The sequence below is a fragment of the Bufo gargarizans genome, chromosome 7 (genome assembly GCF_014858855.1).
Source record: "Bufo gargarizans isolate SCDJY-AF-19 chromosome 7, ASM1485885v1, whole genome shotgun sequence".
In the NCBI taxonomy this organism is placed as follows: Eukaryota; Metazoa; Chordata; class Amphibia; order Anura; family Bufonidae; genus Bufo; species Bufo gargarizans.
The window spans coordinates 46,721,268-46,742,756 of NC_058086.1; the positions used below are offsets into that span (position 1 = coordinate 46,721,268).

Below are 21,489 nucleotides of genomic sequence, written 5' to 3' on the forward strand. Positions count from 1 at the left end.
ACAGGGGCAGAGACAGGAACTCATGGGTAAGGGTGACCTGGGGTGACCGCGGTGTGAATGTCACAATCAGACGTGAGAAATTCTCTATGGTTTCTGTGGTTAGAGAAGAACGTTAAAAGCTCTGTCACTCCTCATTCTTAGGGCGTGAATCAAGCAAATGCCTCTTGTTCATTGTATCTTATGACAATAATAAAATATATTCACATTCTAAACATATCCAATATACAATCACATCTCAATTATACAAAAACATTGGCCACTTGTACAGCGCTCCAATAACAACTGTTTCTCTGGATCACGTGCGACATTCACCTTAAAAATGGTCACCTCCAACTGGTGACCAAAGCCAGGATGGAGGATTATAGACATTCACAACGTAAATCCATTACACTACTTATTCTGAACTGACCTTATACTACATCCTGTATTATACTCCAGAGCTGCACTCGCTATTCTGCTGGTGCAGTCACTGTGTACATACATTACTAAGGCTACTTTCACACTAGCGTTCGATCGGATCCGTTCTGAACGGATCCGATCATAATAATGCAGACGGAGGCTCCGTTCAGAACGGATCCGTCTGCATTATTTTAGCATATAACAGCTAAGTGTGAAAATAGCCTCGTACGGATCCGTCCAGACTTTCAATGTAAAGTCAATGGGGGACGGATCCGCCTGAAGATTGAGCCATATTGTGGCATCTTCAAACGGATCCGTCCCCATTGACTTACATTGTAAGTCTGGATGGATCCGTACGCCTCCGCACGGCCAGGCGGACACCCGAATGCTGCAAGCAGCGTTCAGCTGTCCGCCTGTCCGTGCGGAGGCGAGCGGAGCGGAGGCTGAACGCCGCCAGACTGATGCAGTCTGAGCGGATCCGCTCCATTCAGACTGCATCAGGGCTGGACGGCTGCGTTCGGGTCCGCTCGTGAGCCCCTTCAAACGGAGCTCACGAGCGGACCGACGAACGCTAGTGTGAAAGTAGCCTTATCCTGTACTGATCCTGAGCTACATCCTGTATTATACTCCAGAGCTGCACTCTCTATTCTGCTGGTGCAGTCACTGTGTACATACATTACTTATCCTGTACTGATCCTGAGTTACATCCTGTATTATACTCCAGAGCTGCAGTCACTATTCAGCTGGTGCAGTCACTGTGTACATACATTACTTATCCTGTACTGATCCTGAGTTACATCCTGTATTATACTCCAGAGCTGCACTCACTATTCTGCTGGTGCAGTCACTGTGTACATACATTACTTATCCTGTACTGATCCTGAGTTATATCCTGTATTATACTCCAGAGCTGCACTCTCTATTCTGCTGGTGCAGTCACTGTGTACATACATTACTTATCCTGTACTGATCCTGAGTTACATCCTGTATTATACTCCAGAGCTGCACTCACTATTCTGCTGATTGTTACTGAAAATATACAACAATCCTATGGTCAGATACTTTAGCTTAGCTCTAATAATATTATATATCTGATTACTGTATACATGAAATATGAAAGGTAGACATCAACATAGCAAGCTCTGTGCAGACACTGAACAAGCAGTAAATATGGGAAGATTTTTGGTCCAAAGCTTGTAGAATAGTGAGTGCAGCTCTGGAGTATAATACAGGATGTAACTCAGGATCAGTACAGGATAAGTAATGTATGTACACAGTGACTGCACCAGCAGAATAGTGAGTGCAGCTCTGGAGTATAATACAGGATCAGTACAGGATAAGTAATGTATGTACACAGTGACTTAGGCTTTCATGTATAATCATTCTATATACACTAGAAAATGATGTTCATGAACTTTATGGACATTGAATGAGCACAATGTACCAAGCCTTACAAAATTTTGGTAAAACGGCTGATCTAATAGACGAGGGGCTTTACTAGTCCACCATACTCAGTCCTGCCATTATCCTAGTTGCCATCCACGTGACTCCACCGTCCCCGTGGACTCTTGCAGCTGTCCTTTCTTACTCTTACCATCACATATGAACACTATCTCTCTCTCTTTTGTTGTGTGTCTCCCAACTGTCTCACATAACTCGCCCGATGCACACAAAACACATTTCCTTTTGTGAAGTTTTGCACAACCAGTAGGCAGCCGCACTGGGGGCTATTGTGGGGCGCCCCGGCCAGTGCACACAGCACCTCTTGTCAGGAGGCAGTTATGAAGTCAAATTACTTGACAATAAGCGCTGTGAGGCGGCCGGAAGGCTCCAACTGAGTGGAAAACATCATATTGTTTTAATGGTTTCTTACTAAGGGAAAATAATGAACACTGGTCTTAATTAAACGACTGTAACAGAATGATCCTCACTCTTCCGTCATGTACTGACCCCTCATACGAGTGCACAGCGCTCCATTCACACACGGCTCAGGGACCTAGAATTTCTAGAAATTTTTAGATTTGATACATCTGGTTCCGTTTCATATATTTATTTATTTTTAGATTTGATACATCTGGTTACATCTCATCTCTTTATTTGTCAAAACAAAGAAGGAACAAATGTTACTAAGGGTACTTTGATACTAGCGTTAAAGTTTTCCGGTACTGAGATCCATCATAGGGGCATACCGCACAGAACGGAGAGCTCCAAAATGCATTCCGTTCCGTTTAGTTGCGTTCCCAGACCGGAGAGAAAACCGCAACATGTTTTATTTTGCTTTCCGTCCTGGGAAAAACTGAAAAACGGATCAGTCATCACCCACAATGCAAATCAATGGGGACGTTTTCTCTGCCACAATCTGCCACAATAGAAAACAAATCTGTCCCCCATTGACTTTAAATTTTGATCAAATGTTCTCACCTGTTGGGCCAATGTAGGTTAACGCTAAAGAGTCAATGCAGCGTTCTTTAAATACCCATCAGAGTCGCCTAATGCTAAATCTTAAATGATTAGCCTCCAATCTGCAGATTTATGGCTGCTGCAACACTAAACCTCCCAGCATGTCCGACACGGCAGGAGTTGTTGTTATGAAACGGCAGAGACTACCGCCTTAGAAATATCCATAAAGGCCACGTAATGCCAACTCAGCTACATCACAGACCATCAGCCTCCAACCTGTGGCCCTCCAGCTCTTGTAGAACTCCAACTCCCATCATATCCTAAAAGCTACGGAGTTTTAGTTCTTGCTGGAAGTTGTACTTGTGGAACAGATGGAGAACACAAGTTGGAGACCATGGCCTGGAAGAAATCCATCAAGACTGATTAACTTCAAGCCAATCCAGCCAAAATATAAAGGGGCATTGCCATCTCAGACAGGATATGTTATAATTGTGATAGATGCGGGCCCCCCCCCTTGGCACCCACACCTGTCTCTAGAATGGATCCCCCTCCTGTACCCCAATGCAGTCCCAACTATCTCTAGTCCCTGCATCCTGGTGGGATGGGGGGCTTGTTCTACAAACAGGTGCAGCCCAGAGGTTTGTATGAAGACACGGCTGTGCAGGCGCTTCTGCTCCATTCAATCTCCATGGGAGTGGGACAGAAAGCGAAGCGCAGTGCTCGGCTACCTTCGTCAGTCCCACAGGCTTTGATTCGAGCATTGATGCTCCATTCAAACAGGACATACAGGACCCTGGTTCTCAGGGCTGGTGAAGGTCCCAGTGGCGAGACCCTCAAGGATCAGACTTAGGGCTCATGCACAAGACAAAAAACGACAGACAAAAAAAAACGCAGATCGGATGCAGACCACATCTGTGGCCCCATGAAAAATAAAATTTGGGACATATCTTATTCTTGTCCGTTTTATGGACGAGAATAGGCAGTTCTTACAGGGGGCTGCACATAGTGTTCTGTAAAACGAGGAAGGCACACAGCCGGGATCCATGTTTTGTGGACCGTAAAGACAGCTATGGCCGTGTGCATGAGGCTTCATGATTCTAGGAAAACCTTTCAACATCAGCCATATTTTTGGATTATAAGACTCACTGGCTGCCACCAAATGGAGATACATGTCTATAAAGTAAAACCGGACCCCACCTCCGGCGCAGGAATATTGGCAGTTCGTGCAGACAGAATATATAGGACAGAAGATTTCATATCAGAATGAACAATAACGACATTCAGACTGCGGTCATCGATATCCACAAAGTGTTAATGTGTAGTGCGAACATGGGGATCAAATCTGATCCAACCCTTCCATAAATCTAGAATATAAGTCAGTCCTGCGCTGCAAAAGTTCTAACACCCCTGAAATAAGAGCTTCTAAGCACCTTATATATATATATTATATACAGTATGTTATACATGTGATAAAACTGTTCTAACCTGATCAGGACGATAATCTTCTTTTCCAGCTACAATTGTTATTAGCTAAGGGTGCTTTCACACTAGCGTTTATCTTTTCCGGCACTGAGTTCCGTCCTAGGGGCTCAAATCCGGAAAAGAACTGATCAGTTTTATCCTAATGCATTCTGAATGGAGAGCGATCCGTTCAGGATGGATCAGTTCAGTCTCTCCTACGTTTTTTGGCTGGAGAAAATACCGCAGCATGCTGCAGTTTTCTCTCCGGCCAAAAATCCGGATCCGGCATTAATTTCCTTTGAAGTGTATTAGTGCCGGATCCGGCCCCAAGTGTTCCGGCAAAACGGATCCGCTCTTCCAGTCCGCGCATGCGCAGACCTTTAAATCTTAAAAAAATTAAAATAAATAACGGATCCGTTTTTCCAGATGACACCGGAGAGACGGATCCGGTATTTCAATGCATTTGTCAGATGGATCCTCATCCGGATCCGTCTGACAAATTCCATCCGTTTGCGTCCGGATTGCCGGAATCCTCTGCCACAAGTGTGAAAATACCCTAACAGTACAGACAGAAGGATAGATAGATATGAGATAGAATATAGATAGATAGATAGATAGATAGATAGATAGATAGATAGATATGAGATAGATAGATAGATAGATAGATACATATGAGATAGATAGATAGATAGATAGATATGAGATAGATAGATAGATAGATAGATAGATATGAGATAGATAGATAGGAGATAGATAGGAGATAGATAGATAGATAGATAGATAGATAGATAGATAGATAGATAGATACTGTAGATATAATGCATACACACGCACTTTCCCTATAGGAAGACATTCTCAAATTAAGAAAAGGGAAAAAAGCTAGCACAATACAGGCATTGCAGTGACGAATTTTTCCCGGCAGGCTCCTAACAATAGCTATCTTGTTAGGAAGCAGCGAACTACAAAAGGCCCTTTCTCACAAGTTACTTGAAACTGCTTCTCTGCAACAGAAAAAGTGCAACGCCGCTCCCTAAACAAAATGAGAGCTTCATCCTATTTCAGCCATAGCCGGGTTCAGGGAATGTCCAGTGCGGCGGAATCCGAGACATTAACTCCAAACGCGATAGAAGACGAGAGGGTGGCGGAGTTATCATTTTCATGAATTAGACTGATTAGTAGGCTCTTGGTCTCATTCTATCAGTCCAGCTGCATTTAGATGTTTCTGTCCTGAAAGGATCAAGGAACTGACATTTTTTTCTTAATAAAAACTTGAATAAAAAAAAAAACTAAACTGCATAAAACATTGTGACAAAACCAGTAGGTGTGAATACAACCCTGGATTTTAGTAGTTTAAATATTAAACTATTGGTTTCTTTATCAATTATTTTTTATTTTTTTTAAATTGAAAAAAACCCATAAACGTTTTCTAATTTTGGATCATTGTCGTAACGTGGATTGGATACAAACAGCTACATTTGGACGCGGCCCTTGGACCAGATAGGTCTAACCAACTCTGAGGAATCAGTCTCAACTGCAAAACTATACACGGTCCAATATTTTGTCAAAAAATAACCCGAGCCGCCTTTGGATTTCTAAGATTTTCCGTGAACAGAAAAGGAATTTGGACAACAGAAGATGAGACGAGCTCCGGCCAATGACAAAAAGAACAGACACAGCCCGAAAATATCTACAGTAAAGATCTGGAAACCTCATCCTCTCGAATCTCCTAATCTTAATCAATACATGGATCGATGCTACGAAACACTAGGCTCAGGACTACGGAGTTTCTGTGACAGTGCGGATCCATAGAAACAAAGGATCCTGAAGGGGCGATACAAAGTAACAATTTCATGGAAATTTCCCCAAAATGAATCTTTGAGGCGTAGCACATTATTTACAGAAGGCGAGAGCGTCCTACTATAAAGGGTATCGTAAAGGATCTCGGCAGATAATGATAACCCAATGCATGAAGTGCCTTTGCAGCTTATGATAAGCCATTTGGCATAAACACAGCGACAGAACCCATTCCCAGGGGTCGACAGAGCCTGTGCTCATCTGTCACTGGCGACACAAGGACGGGTGATGTGTGTGTGTGCACAATGCTCCGCTTAGCAGGTCTTCCCCAGGTGTACTATGGGTGATTTTGGCTCGGAAAATTCCACGCTTCATTTCCCCCAATCAAATTATTAGTAAGGAGGATGATAGCAGGTGTGGGCCTCCATCCAACTCCATGTTCATCGCAGTTCATGGCACAGTTATAATGAAGGTCCAGTGGGGATTATTATTTTCTGTTAACCCTTATGACCTAACTTGAGACATATCTAAATCTGTCACTGTCAGGAGGTCCTTGGTGAACATACACTCGCGTGTGCCTTGAAGGACAGCATCCTTTGGAGGACCTAAGCTGGAACCATGAGATTGATAGAGCTGGGTTAATAAATTAACCATTCATATCCAATCCATAATATATCATGGTTGGCTAACCAAAACAACCTAAACTTTTGGACACCATGCAGTGATTGGATGAGGGTTGGGGGAGACATCAAGTGTTTCTGAGGGGAACACTACTGATCTTTCATGAAGAGGTTCTCAGACACTGTGGTGATGAAGAAGATTCCCAATTCTCCAATAAACCCTCCATTCGCACTCACAGGTCCCAATGTCTCAGCGACTGAAACCTTACAACCTACCAATGGTTTCAGATATCCAGGATGCTTTAAATGATTAGAAAATTTAGGATACAGAACCTAGAACACATGACCCCAGGAAGTACACCTTAAGATGAGTGAGGACTAGGTCTATGTTAGATGTTGTCTCCTGACTGTTATAATGGTAAAACCTCCACATAAAGCTCATGGTTGACTGCAAACAATCTCAGAGTTGGACATATCTCAAGGGCCACGTCAATGGTTCTGGTACTGTTGGGTTGTCTTCTTTGGATGTCTGTGGAGGATCTTGGTACCCTTGGCTTCTAAAGTCTATAATCAATAGCCTTTCTCAGTAGGATTTACATGGTTACTAAATGAATCCAGGCACATCAGCAACATTATTACCACCACATTCTGAAGGCCCAATGCGGCCGCCTACATGGCGTCCAGCTAAACATGTCCCAGTTATCTCAAGTTGAAAGAATTGAGGTTCACAGCTACAACGTCTAGGACGGAGCCAGCCTGACTACAGAAAAAGTATTTGTGAAATGATTGCAAAGTAAGTGACAAGTTGTGATTTCACCATTACTTGCCTTTGTCCTAAATTCTCTAGGCTAGACAACTGACTGCAAACCGTATGACTGAGACCTTAGGACATTAGAAACCCCATGAGTTTTATCTATTATCTATCTATCTATGTACAACACTTAAAGGGCCAGCATGACTGAACAAGGTTCTATGAGGTTACATCCGTCTTCTCGGGTAGCTCTAGGACCCTGCACACTACGTGACGGTTCCTTTGTATCTGCAGCTTTAAAGCACATTTGCAACTGATTACAATCTGTACAGCCAAATAAATGGGACACATATTCCAGTCTGGGAGCTTTTAAGTTGCCCAACTACTGGAGTGAAATGAGGTGTCCTTCCCCGACCACAACAGACGGTGCGGTTTATCCTGCGCCTGCCTGAAACAGCTTCCCATTAGCAGGACATGGAGCAAGGAATTCTCATGTAATTTGCTGAACTGTGAACGGTCTGAGATCTTCTTATTATACATAAATGAAGGGAGCATTTGTTACAATGTTACCAGTGAATGTTTGTCTAGTATCTGATGAGTTGTGATGTTACCATCTATGTCACTCGATACAACCCTGTTACCGATGACATCACTTGTGTCACATGATCTGTGTGCTATTCTAGATCCAGATAAATCGCTTCTTTCCTCATCTCAGCTATGAAGCCAATGCCACAAACAGTAAATTTTATATTAAATGAGACAAACTCTCCCCATCTAGGGCATCATATGGGGGTAGTGGGGTGTACAGGGTCCTTTGATTGGCATTCTCCTTTTATTAGCCATAGAGGACATCTGCTACCGAGAAAAGACTACAAAGGAACTCAAATTTGATGCCCACTTTGCCAATGTCACTGCCAGGGTTCCTACTGATTGATAGGGGGACAACCTATTCAAGATGTCCATAGCGCCACAATGAACAGACTAATATAATCATTATTGTAACATATATGCACAGATATTTGCTACAACTGGAACAATGTCTCAAAGATAACGTTTCCCATGGTTGGAAACAACCATAGTGTTGCAGAAAAAGCATCAATCGTCAACATGTCCTCAATCTTGTGGCATCCAACATATTATCAATGCATCTATAGTCAACCTTCTACTTCTTCCTTGAGGCTCGACAGGGGAGACTGAGCCCAAGGTCATTCCTATAGTCAATGCAAATTATGCTTCTAAGAATCCCAAAGTCCCCTCTACCGGTTATGTCCTTGACTTTAGCTAATCATCTAAGTAGGAAAGTAGGGTCAATTATCTGCTGAAGAAAAGTTTTCTCTGCAAGACTCCTACAAGTATCTGTAGACTAGGTTGGAAAAATGGAGAAACGTCCATTTGGTCCGAAAAAGCGCCTGATGTGCACCATCAAATGGCTCTTGATATTCTAAAAACACATAGGTTCTTCAAACCAGATACTAAAGGAATATGACCAGGACCCCACATTTCTTCATTGATATGATAGAGCGTGCTTATTCTAAGTTCTGGTGCTTGAGGACCATCTGTATTCTTTCTACAGGAGGCCAACGCCAAAACTGGAGAGTTAACCATTTGGTGAGGATGAAGACTCAGCAAAGAATGAATGTCAATCCTCACTAGTTGAGTGTTTCTCTCCCAAGATTCCCACCAAACAAGAGAACCACGGTCTTTAAACAAAAAAATGTTCGAAAAAGTCTTAAAGTTACTTTATAGTTTAAGAAACGAAACATATGTAATGTCTGTACAGCAAGGAAAAAGGCCAAAAATATGCAATGTCATTCGACGTGACAAATCTTTGTGTCAGAAAAATTGCTTCTGACACCCTGTCCGTGGCCACCCTTCAGTTATCACATTATGGGCTATTATTTGCCATTAACCCTTTCCTTTTATCTATTTTCTAAAGACACAAGGAACCATCAACATCACTAAAGGCCATTGTCAAGTCTATGGTACTGAACCAATCGAGAACAGTCAGCCAAAGGTTTTTTTTTATTTTATTAGCCGCATGTTCATTATGAATTTAAGATTATTATTATTTTTCATTTTTGGGCGGGTTGTCCGCAATGACAAAAACAAAACACTGCCCAAATTTTTTTTTCAATCCCAACAAGAGTAGAGTGAAAATAAAGTACTGGAAGAAATGTTATCAGATACCTTTTTTATGTACGTTTACATCATTTTAGTATTTTTTTCTACAGACACATATTAATGTCCATCTCACGCATGTAGCATTAGGCCATTTTATTAATTCAAAATAAAAATAGAAAATCCCCAGCCCCACACCTGATCTTTAGCTATGGCAAGTGGTTCATCCCGATGTGCCAGCAGGACCATCTGGTCAATCCGCACATTGGGGGCTTTCAATACCATTTTATGATGAAATTGCAGAAACGCTGCCAAAACAGAACTAGAATTTTCGGCACAACCTGCCCAGTCTGGTCCTCATTTGGCTTAATTTGTATTTAGGACAAAGGGGATATTTTACAGCTCGAAAAACACAAATGCTGCTTCCATAATTCAACGACATTACATCAAGATTAAGCGCTGCCGAGACCTTAGTATGGCGCTTCCAGCCATCCATTCGATATCAATAACCTTCTGCAACTATGTCTAAGACTAATTTCAAAGTAATAACAACATTTTCAGATGTTTTCTTCCAAAAACACAATGTATTTTTATGAAGGAATTGTACGTTACATTGTTTCACTCTACAGATCACATATTCACCTTTGTAGCCAATGGGGGGAAAAAACGACTAATAAATAAAAGAAGATAAAGGAAAATAAATTACAGAATTATTTACATTGATTTGTATAAACATGTTTTTTTCATGTCTCTGTCTACGTGGTTGCTTTTTTTTTCTTTCTTTTTTTTCACCAGGTAGAAATTGCAGGCCAGCCTTTGTAACTCGGAGCATAGCCCTGCTACAAGCTGCCTACCTCATTTACAGAAGGGAAAGGCCTGGAGTATCAGGTGTCAAGTCATTGTTCGCTTGCCAGACGATATATCCATCCACTGTCTGCCTGCTGCTAACTTCTAACTCTTTAACAAATCTGGCCTCAGACAAAATTAAACCACTTCAAAAAGAAAGTTTTTTTTTTTTTTTTTTTTTCCTCTTCCCACAACTTTGCCCACATAAGCCAACCTTGCACCCCGGCTGCAACTCTCCAAACTTTTTTTGCGGTTGACTGCTTACGAATGATCAAAGGTTAAATTTTATCTAAAAGGTCAACTGCCTTGTGGCAAAGGTTACGACCTTAACAACTAAAAAGTGACTTTGCCACGTGCCTGCTTTAACTCCTCATCTTGGCACAGATCGACCATTTCTGTGACGAGACTTTAGCTTCCTTGACTTTTTCTATTTCCCAAAAAATAAATAAATAAAATAAAAACAACTTTGATGCATTTTTGAAGATAGAGTCCCCCACTTACACATATACTCAGAGGCACTCGCACACTTTTGGGATAATTATATTTGCCCCTAAAAGATGCGGCATGGCATTTGTGCTGCTTTATATCAATTACAAGATTATCACATTATAGAAAGAATGGACAAAGGATTTTTTTTTAGAATTTTTAGTCTTATTTTTTTTTTTTAAGTTTACGTTCATTCTCATCCCACTACACAGTATCTGCATTATAATTTATCGGCCATTGTTACTATAGGTATTTCGAGCTCATCAGAGGGGGAAGCATTAATGATCACTTCATGGTGCTGGTGCATTTTGTAGAAATTTAGACAAACCAGTGTTGAGAAAGTGGGGCTGCGATGGGCACGGGCACGAGCTGCAACGTCCTGCAACAATGGACTTGCGGTATGTTTGGAAAGAAATTATTTAATACAGTAGAAATGGGTCAATAGTATGTTGTCATAAAGTAAATGTAAAAAATACAAGAACATGTAAAAAAATTGATAGATAGATAGATATGAGATAGATAGATAGATAGATAGATAGATAGATATGAGATAGATAGATAGATAGATAGATAGATAGATAGATAGATAGATATAGGATAGAGATAGATAGATAGATAGATAGATAGATAGATAGATAGATAGATAGATATAGGATAGAGATAGATAAATAGATAGATAGATATAGGATAGAGATAGATAGATAGATAGATAGATAGATAGATAGATATAGGATACAGATAGATAGATAGATAGATAGATAGATAGATAGATAGATAGATAGATAGATAGAGATAGATAGATAGATAGATAGATAGATAGAGATAGATAGATAGATAGATAGATAGATAGATAGATAGATAGATAGATAGATAGATAGATAGATAGATAGATATAGATAGATAGATAGATAGATAGATAGATAGATAGATAGATATGAGATCGATAGATAGATAGATAGATAGATAGATAGATAGATAGATATAGGATACAGATAGATAGATAGATAGATAGATAGACTGAATGTCCCCACTTATGTTGGATTGCAGTTATTGGACACTTTTGAACACATCGAGTAATATTCTACCAGGAAAAAAACGTATCGTACCACTGTATACCCGGTTAAATAGGATATTAATATAAGAAGAATCAGACAGGAGTTTATGGCCTACACTATATACTGTAGAATTATCTATGGCGACTGCTTACACTACACAACCAGACCATGCCGGCACACAAACAGTTAAGCGGGCCGGGCCCTGGCAGGTGAAGGGTACTTTTAGTATTTGGCATTCTTGAAGCTCAGGCACTTAACTGTTCAAGTGCCGTGGAAATACGGATAAGTCACTTTGCAGCTCAATCACTCAATAAAGGCCGAGGCCTACGTATTAAACCCACCATACGGTTACTACCGACTCCAGCTTGAAACGTTACCCCCCCCCCCCTTCCTCCCCCAAGACCTTAAAATGCCCGTATGGCACAGCCTGAAGCCTCTTCTGCCAAAAGTCCTGCAATAAGTGGCAAAGAGATAATACCACTTTAAAAAAAATGGAATATGGCAAGAATGTAACGTATGGGTCTAGATACATTGTGTGACAAGCAGGACAGCACCAGGGGGTATATAAAAGCAATGTGATGTATAGGCTGTTAATCGGACGGCCACTTAATAGGGCTTTAAACCAGTTGAGACCCCCAGGGAGTTCTGATAGTGAATGGCAGGAACGTCCATCATCCGGTTTATTGAAAACCTATCATACATCATGCGCCTGAGCCCGTGCACGCTGGGGCCCTTATGCTTTGACTCTTGCAAGCTTTTACATTTACCCTTAAAGGCTCCCTCTTCCTATAGATCAGCTGCAAGGACCAGAGGAGAAGCCTTTCACTCCACGCCTGGTGCCGAGAAGGTAAAAATATTTTGCCTAATGAAATATTCCACCGTCTGTGACATAATTGCTGTGTTTAGTATGTTTATTGTTGGGATGGAAACAGAAAGCTCGGTGCCACGGTTTTACCATCGCCCAGATAAGGCCACGGCTGGCGGTGTCCATGGTGCCAGCGTCTGTGAGCCTACACGTCGGATGCAGAAAGCCAGGAGGACTTGCTGTACCGCCACTTATGTAAGACCATGCGTGATGATTCTAAAAAATTCTCAAAATTGTAAACAAGTTCAATAAGGTAAAAAAAAAGTGCACTTACCTGCCGAGTGCACAAAGTACGCCAAGTATAAGTCGAGTTCCTTGACCGAAACTCCTATGTGGTGCGGCTGTACGCACAGCCCGTGGTTAGAACACTGAGGAGATTTTACAAGACGCTCGCCATCAGTACTTTCGAGTGGGATACCTTTAAATAAAATCACCATGACCAGGTCCAGTCTCCAGACCTTGTCCGCTTGTCGGAGGCAGTCAATCCTCCTCATTTTTCCTTTCTGGTCAGGGTTGGAGAGAACGCAACATGCCTGCTTTTTCCCTGTAACTGTGAGTACAAAATCCTCCCGATATTCCGGCCTAATATCTTTTCTCAGCTTTGCCAGGAGCCGGGACGCCCATTTCTGCTTCACCTCTGGTTTTTCGCTCAATAGCTCGTCCTTCACTGCTCTTTCCTCCTCTTTGGACATGCGTTTTTCGTGTTTTTTGAAATATTTTCGTTTTCGGGCTTGGAGGTTGAACCACGTGTAGGCAAAGGCTCGCACATGGGGCAGAAGTGCTTCGATGAAGGGATGGAATTCATCCTACAGAAGGGGGAAAACACAGAAAAATATACCTATGAAAAATCATTTCGGAACCACCTGGGGGGGTACAAATTCTTATTACTGTCCCAAGACATAATAGACAAATATTTATATTGCAAAGTTAGCGGGATGGAGTTACAGCTTGTAGGGTCCATTAGTAGCAAGTTTCTTTTGGGGAAGTTAGAAAATGCTAGGATTTATTTTCTGTGAAAGGCAAAAAAAAAAAAAAAGAGAAACAAAAATAACAAAAATTTAAAATAAAACTAAAAGTACCAGAAAATAAAACAAAATGACAAAAAAAAAAAAATCAAGACCAGTGTGAGGATATTGTGTGACAAGGAATAATCTCACTTTGGAAAAATTCTATACTTTGTTCAAAAAATTTACAAAAACATCAACATTTTAAGTGGGAACCACAAAGGGCCACGTTTACACCTACAAATCAATACAGCGGTAAACGTTTCATGATTATTGTAAAAACTACATCTAACCTTTTACGAGGCCGGGGAGCTAAGAAAAACGGATTCTTCGGTCCGCATGAACTTGCAGAACTGGCTCTGAATTATGTATTACATAATTAAGTGTGATTTAATTTATACGTGACCAAAGATCGCACTTTATCTCTAGATATTGAACCCGGGACAACACGCACGGGCGTTCGAAGTGCACCCAAACACTCAACACCCTTGTAGCGCTGAGCAAAAAAAATTAAAAAATTATTTAAAAGGGACGGTATGCATTTAAAAAAATAAATAAATAAAGAGTTTGTGATCACCAGGGCCTTCTTAGTTAAAAGCAGACAGAACCTAGGAAATGAAAAAAACTCCCATAAAATGTAAAAAAAATTAACATATTATTTAATATTTCACATTTTTTGGTTTTTAGCTACAGCAAATAAATAAAAATAAAAAAAGTCACTGCTGTTCCTCATATAACTCAGGTAATAGAAAAATAGCTGACAGTTTGCGGAGTCATAATTACATTTTTTTTTAAGTTAATTATTGTCAATTATATATAAATATAAATATACATGTCTCAATGTAATATAGATATTTATATAGATATATGATGCAAATTTAAAAAAAGGTAAAGACTCTGAGTTAGTTTTTGGGAAAAAAAGTACGTAAAACTAACCAGTTATGACAATAAATCATAAAATCGGAGAAATATTTTTCCTGCATAGAATGCGTCTGTTTACGTCTCAAAAGGGAACGTGTTAAAAGATTTCCGAAAAAACGTATTTATCAGGTTGATGCCAAAGAGCTAAAAATTTTGAAAAAAAATTAAATACACCTGCGCAACACAAGAAAACACATCTACGCAGATAAGTAACTATCGTGCACTGGTTGAATTTTTGGAAAAACATTTTGATTAATTGCAATTTTAAAATGGGATTTTTTTGAATTTTTTTTTTTTCAAGGGGGATTTTTTTGCCATTTTTTTTTTTACATGTCCTAGCTCAAGTACAATAAATCCTACGAGGTAAGGCCTTGCTTGTACAAGAACGTCTGCCTCTAAACTGGACGAACAGTTGGTTTTGCACAGGAAACGTTTAATATTTACTTCTAGAAGTCGCTAAAAAAAGATAGAGAGAGCGAGAGAGATAGAGAGAGAGAGAGAGAACGCTACTTTGTAACCTAAACATTAATAATTCAGCAGCTATGACTAGATTAATGTTCTGAGCTTGGTCTTAAGCTGCTATAAAAAAAAAATATATAAAAATAAAGCCAGTTTCTAAGCTTTAGATAAGCAGGTTACACAAAACTAGTCAGTTCACACCCTGGCCGGTCACACTGCAGCGAACCCTCCACTAAAATTCACTTTCTGCCACACTGCAAAAACTTTTGTTTTTCAGAACCAAACCATGTCAAAAAGTTACGTTCAATGGACGAAAACCCTGTCGATATCACGCTGTTGAATACAGTAACTGCGACCCAGAGAGTTTCCCCTCCTCTCTCTGTTCTCGCACTTTCCAGCACAAATATTCAGTTTAGTATTAAAAAAAAGTAAAACAGGCGCTTAGCAAACAAAACAATAATGCAGCGCGACACGTCAGATATGTAACTCGGGGTAAACGACACTTAAAGAAATATTTAAAACATTTTCTTTATATTTTTTTTTTTACATTAGAGGATCCTATAGTCTTACAAGTCGTCCAGTGTCTGAAAAGGTTCATGTTCCAGACTCCCCCCCCCCTTCACCTATATACAGAAAGCAAATCTCAGTTTAACCCACCTACTGCCAAAAAGCTTTACAGCTAAAGTATCACGATTCAGAAATACAATATAAAAGGCGAACATAAACTGACCGTCCACTTGTATCTACCAGCGAATCATTATACCTCAAGCCCAAAGAATCTGATAAATGCGACCTAATAGAGTTCACATAGCAAAGCAATAAAAACAAGGCAGCAAGAGGCAGAAAAAGTTTTCTGAATAACAAAGATAAGAATAAAAAGTTCATTTTAGGTCAAGTTTTAAGTCGTTAGGAAATGGATAAGGGATCGCCCTCCTAGAGCACGACGTCGACGACATTCAGTTTTTACACTAATAGAACGGAGACTTTATGACGTGATGGAATATAAATGTCTAAATAAAAATAGATACAAAATATAATAAAATAAATTAATGTAAAAAATAAATAAATCCTTAAATGATGACGCAGCTATAATAAAATGTATAATGTGGTATAAGCATATGCCAGCGGATGGAAAAGCAGTAAGGCTGCATATCTACACTGACAGTCAAGCTATAGAAAAAAAGAAAAAAAAAATGTATTTTTTGGCTTCCGTAAAACTTTGGGCGCGCGTCGCCCCGTCCTGCTTGCGGACATCTGCCATATTTTCACATGTGCATGTCGGGGGGACAGCATTGTTAGGCCTAAGCATGCAGCACATAAATCACGCTGTGCACTGGTTACTTTTTTCCTGCAATTTTAAGCTTAAAATTAATTAGGGAAATTAGCAAAAATCTTCTGGGGGGATTTTATCATCACATATAGATTTTGTATGGTGACGGTGACATCACTGCTGTGAAATCCAGCTCAGCTCAACCATCGTAACCCATACCTATATGCTGTCCACATGTCTGCCAACAGTTCCCAATGTGCTATTTTATAATTACAGGTTACAATTTGTCCCACACTCACTAACCCAAAGGCAATGAGAACTCCAGACAAGGGACCCCCCCCCCCCCCCCCCCAATAATGTATCAGAGCTAAATGCTAAATATCAATATATGGCATGAAGAATATTTAAAAAATAAACAGACATGAATCCACTGTACCCAAACACTTGTAGCTGGCCAACCAGGAGTGACCGGTGGCAAGGATCTAGATCCAGGAATGAATGTAGAGGTTCCATCTACCTCACCTTCTGTGCCCATTGCCAACCCAAGTGCCATGACCCCCCCCAACATTGCCCCACTGCACCCGCCTGAAGGAGAGTAGATACTACCACAGATCTTGAGCCGCATAGGGTGATATCTGCCTGGTAAAAAAAGTTGCACGTAGAATTCATCCCCCTTGTGTGATAGTCAGCGACCAGAGGGGGAGAGAGACAGATCTGAACTGCCCAGAGAACAGAGACAGCACAGCCAGGACCGGCCCCCACACACACACTGACACACACACTGACACACACACTGACACACACACTCACTCTGCAAGGAAATCCACCAGCATGCTCACACACTACAACACAGCTAACTAGTCCTGCTAACCAGCTCACTACACAAGTAACCAGCACAGTGCAAAGCAACTACAATCACCAGCATATACACAACTACTAAAATCCAGAACACACAACTAGCCAGTGACCATGCACAATTATACAGCACTATCCACAACTATACAGCACCATACAGCACTATACAGCACACACACAACTAACCAAAACCATGCACAATTTTACAGCACTATTCACAACTATACAGCACCATACAGCACTATACAGCACACACACAACTAACCAGAACCATGCACAACTATACAGCACTATCCACAACTATACACAACTACACAGCACACACAACTAACCAGAACCATGCACAACTACACAGCACTATCCACAACTAACCAGAACCACACAATATACACAACTAATAGCTATCCCCATGCACAATTACCCAATACAATAATGCACAACTACCCCAGCCCACAACACAACTACAACATCCATCACACGACTATGCAATCCCAACAACCACTATCCTATAGACAACCAGCCTAACTGGCCAACTCACATGCCCACTGCAATGCAACCCCCATGCCCAGTCTACATGCAGGCACTATGCCCACCTTCCCCTCACACATGCACACTCCAAGGCAAACTAAAAGAAGCAACTAGCCACCTTGCACCCAGCTCTCATCCGCCTCCTGCCCTGCACCCAACACATGCACATCCAAGAAGAGAATGAAAGCAATCCCCTCACTGTGCCCTGCAAGCAGCACACTGGCACATGCTGCCCAGCACACACTGCAACCTTGTGCTCAGGCAAAGAGTACAGCAACAGCCAGGCACAATCCTCAGCAACTATCTGCCATGCACAAAGTGACACAAAGCCAAGGCACACACCAGGATTCCTGCACTGTCACAAGCCAATGGCAGGCAGCACTACACAACTTCATCCCTCCAGCCAGTGCCAATGTCATTGTGTGTGTGCAAGCAATAGGGCAATGCACAATGCAACAAAGTAGCAGCAGCAGCAGAAGAAGAAGTAACAATATCCCCCAGTGCTGTGCCCACATCCCCTGGCATAGGCACTGCAGGGCAGCCAGACCTTGGCATCTCTCTCCCCTCCAGACACGTGCAGACAGCTCCGGGCACCACCAAGTCCTGATCCAAGTGATATTGATGGCCAAGGCGCCATGAGCCATGTGCCCAGCAGCCAGAAGTAACTTACCTGGGTGAGGCAGAGCGGTGAGTACATGCTGCTGGCTGAGCAGAGGAGGACACTCAGCGGCCGGGGACAGGAGGGAGGATCAGGCTTCTTGCTGCTGCTGCTGCTGCTCTTCTCCTTCACATTTCCAACTCTGCAAACTGCAGCTGATCCGCTCCATGAGCTGAACTTTCACCCCCCAACCCTGTGCCCCCTCCGGGGAAGCCCCCCTGGCATTCGGCGGTGGTGCAGGAGCTGCTGTGCCCTGGTCCAGTCCTAGGCTGGGAGCTGGCTGCAAAGCAGGAATAACTTTCCGGATACTGCAGCTCTCAGGCACCCAACCCCCACCCACTACTGTCCCCCCCACCTCCTTCCCCGATCACAGCTCAGTCTAATCATGCAAAAGGGCTGATCAATACATGAAATAGTCTATATCAGAGCCGGGGGTGGCAGTGCCCAGACAGGGTGGGGGGTGGGGATTAACCCGCGCTGTGCCAGGGCTGGGGGCAGGGAGGAGAGCAGGGAGTGCAGCAGGGGTTAAATGTAGAAGTATGCAGAACTCTCTCTTTCCGGGACCTGCACCGGTCCCCTCCCTCCTTATGAAATGTGATTTGCACAATGGCACCGGCTCTGGGGCTTCTCCTGACAACTGAGAAGAATCTTACAGAACCCCACACGTGAAGTGACAGCCGCCGAGTGACAGCCGCCGAGTGACAGCCCGACTGCTATTTACTAACACTCTGCACTCTCCTCGCTCCTTGTTATTATTTGTATTACTTTTACTAAATATTATTATACCTTTTCTACAATAGAAATCCCCCTCCTCCTCCCACTGCAGGAAACATGCTGGCACTTGTAGTTCCACCCCAGATTGTGTTGGTTTTTATTATTATTTACAAAAATATATTATTTCTCCCCCTCCCCCATACACAGATATGGAGATTCTGCTGGTACTTGTAGTCCTGCACCAGTTCCTGTTCTCTGGAGGTTGCACACGTGTACAATATTTTTTTGTCATAATTTTTTTTAAAAGTATTTTTCTCTATTTACAGATGATAAAAATTCTGCAGCATAACTACAGCCTTGGGATAGGAAGGCATGCTGGCACTTGTAGTTCTACAGCAGTGCTGGCTCCCTGTGGAGAATGCATACATGTCTGGGTGGAGGACACTGGCTGCAGGGGAAGCTTCTACAATATTTTTTGGCATTATAACTTTTTTTTTTAAGTATTTTTACTATAGACAGATATACAATGCTGCAGCATAAGTACAGCCTTGAGATGGGAAGGCATGCTGGCACTTGTAGTTCTACAGCAGTGCTGGCTCCCTGTGGAGAATGCATACATGTCTGGGTGGAGGACACTGGCTGCAGGGGAAGCTTCTACAATATTTTTGGGCATTATTACTTTTTTTTTAAGTATTTTTACTATAGAAAGATATACAATGCTGCAGCATAAGTACAGCCTTGAGATGGGAAGGCATGCTGGCACTTGTAGTTCTACACTAGTTCTTGCTGCCTCTTCTCTAGAGAATGCACACATGTCTGGGGTGGAGGACATTCCATTGGCTGCAAGGAACTTTCTACAATATTATTTTTCATTATTTTGTTAAGTATTTTTCTCTATATACAGATGGCATACAATGCTGCAGCATAACTACAGCCTTGGGATAGGAAGGCATGCTGGCACTTGTAGTTCTACAGCAGTGCTGGCTCCCTGTGGAGAACGCACACATGTCTTGGGTGGAGGACATTCCATTGGCTGCAGGGAACTTTCTACAATATTTTTTACAATTATTATTTTATACAGACAGGCACATTCTGCGGCCTAACCCTGGGATGGGAAGGCATGCTGGCACTTGTAGTTCTACACTAGTTCTTGCTGCCTGTTCTCTCTAGAGAATGCACACATGTCTTGGGTGGAGGACATTCCATTGGCTGCAGGGAACTTTCTACAATGTTATTAGTCTTTTTTATTTATTTTTTTAAGTATTTTACAGTTTCCCTCCATACAGACAGGCACATTCTGCGGCCTAACCCTGGGATGGGAAGGCATGCTGGCACTTGTAGTTTTACAATATCTTTAGCTCAGAATATAGCCAAGCGTGCAGGACATTAGGTAACAGTCCTTGGGTCATTAGTGTTAATTATGATGATGATTATTAGTATATTTTAGTTCAGACTCTTGCAGCTACAGTTAAACTACCAGCAAGAACTCAGTGATAGGTGGCATGCTGGCACTTGTAGTTGCAGGTCCAGTGTGAAGTTCTAAGACGTACTGTTGCCTGAGATGCTGGCACTTCTGGTTCTACAATAGGAATAGTCTCACTGTTATTGCAGCCAATTGTCAGTAGCCCCTGTGGGCACCCAACCGGCATCAAGCAGCGGCGTCCGGAAAACGATGGCATTTGTTGTTACATAGAAGAACAATGTTGTTTTGGCAGCACGGCCAGGGATACCACGCTACGTTGGCGCTTGTAGTTCTACCAACATACTGGGCCTACTTTTTCCTCCAAGCAGCATTGTGACACCTGGCCACAACCTGCCAAGAATTTCCCATATGGAGCAGCTAGCAAAATATCTGGGCTAGGACTACACGACGACATTTGTTGCAGTAATGCCGTGCAGCATATTGTATAACGGTAGTCCCTGGAGTCGCGCTGCCACATGCTGCAAAAAAACATCCAAGAAAGATTTTTGTGTGACTGTCGTGTCGCAGAATGTCGCAGTGCGATACCATAGACTAGTCGCGCAACATTACTGCAACACATGTCGCCGTGTAGTTGTACCCTATGTATGTCACTTTGCTAAATGCTCCAAAGCTCTTCAGGTCGGGGCCGGCCCTTCACCCATGATATTGCACCTTACACCAGTTTATGGTGGTGCTTATATCCAAAATACAAACCACTAGTATAATGTATCGGCACCCCCCGGTCAGGTCACTCCCGGGCATCTCAGGCCTCTGAGATTTTTTTCTGGCCTCTGAGATTTTTTTCTGGCCTCCACTCTCTCTT

At 42.1% G+C, this 21,489-nt stretch overlaps 1 protein-coding gene across 18 annotated transcripts in view; it reads right to left on the reverse strand.

Moving 5' to 3' along the window:
* NFIA (nuclear factor I A) overlaps positions 1 to 21,489 on the reverse strand; it is a 285,729-nt gene that overhangs the window by 257,459 nt on the left and 6,781 nt on the right. For 8 of the 18 annotated variants that reach the window (XR_006390905.1, XM_044302018.1, XM_044302012.1 and 5 more), the window contains exons 1-2: positions 16,886 to 16,990; positions 13,070 to 13,601 (exon numbers count right to left, since the gene is read on the reverse strand). Coding sequence is in view for 17 of the 18 variants with exons in the window: in XM_044302018.1 (XP_044157953.1) it covers positions 13,070 to 13,601; positions 16,886 to 16,984 (631 nt within the window). In the remaining variant the exon portion in view is untranslated. Of the gene's footprint in view, positions 1 to 13,069; positions 13,602 to 16,885; positions 16,991 to 17,055; positions 18,221 to 18,502; positions 19,189 to 21,489 lie in introns of those variants that run through there. The other 10 variants (XM_044302020.1, XM_044302017.1, XM_044302019.1 and 7 more) reach the window with 9 other exon arrangements.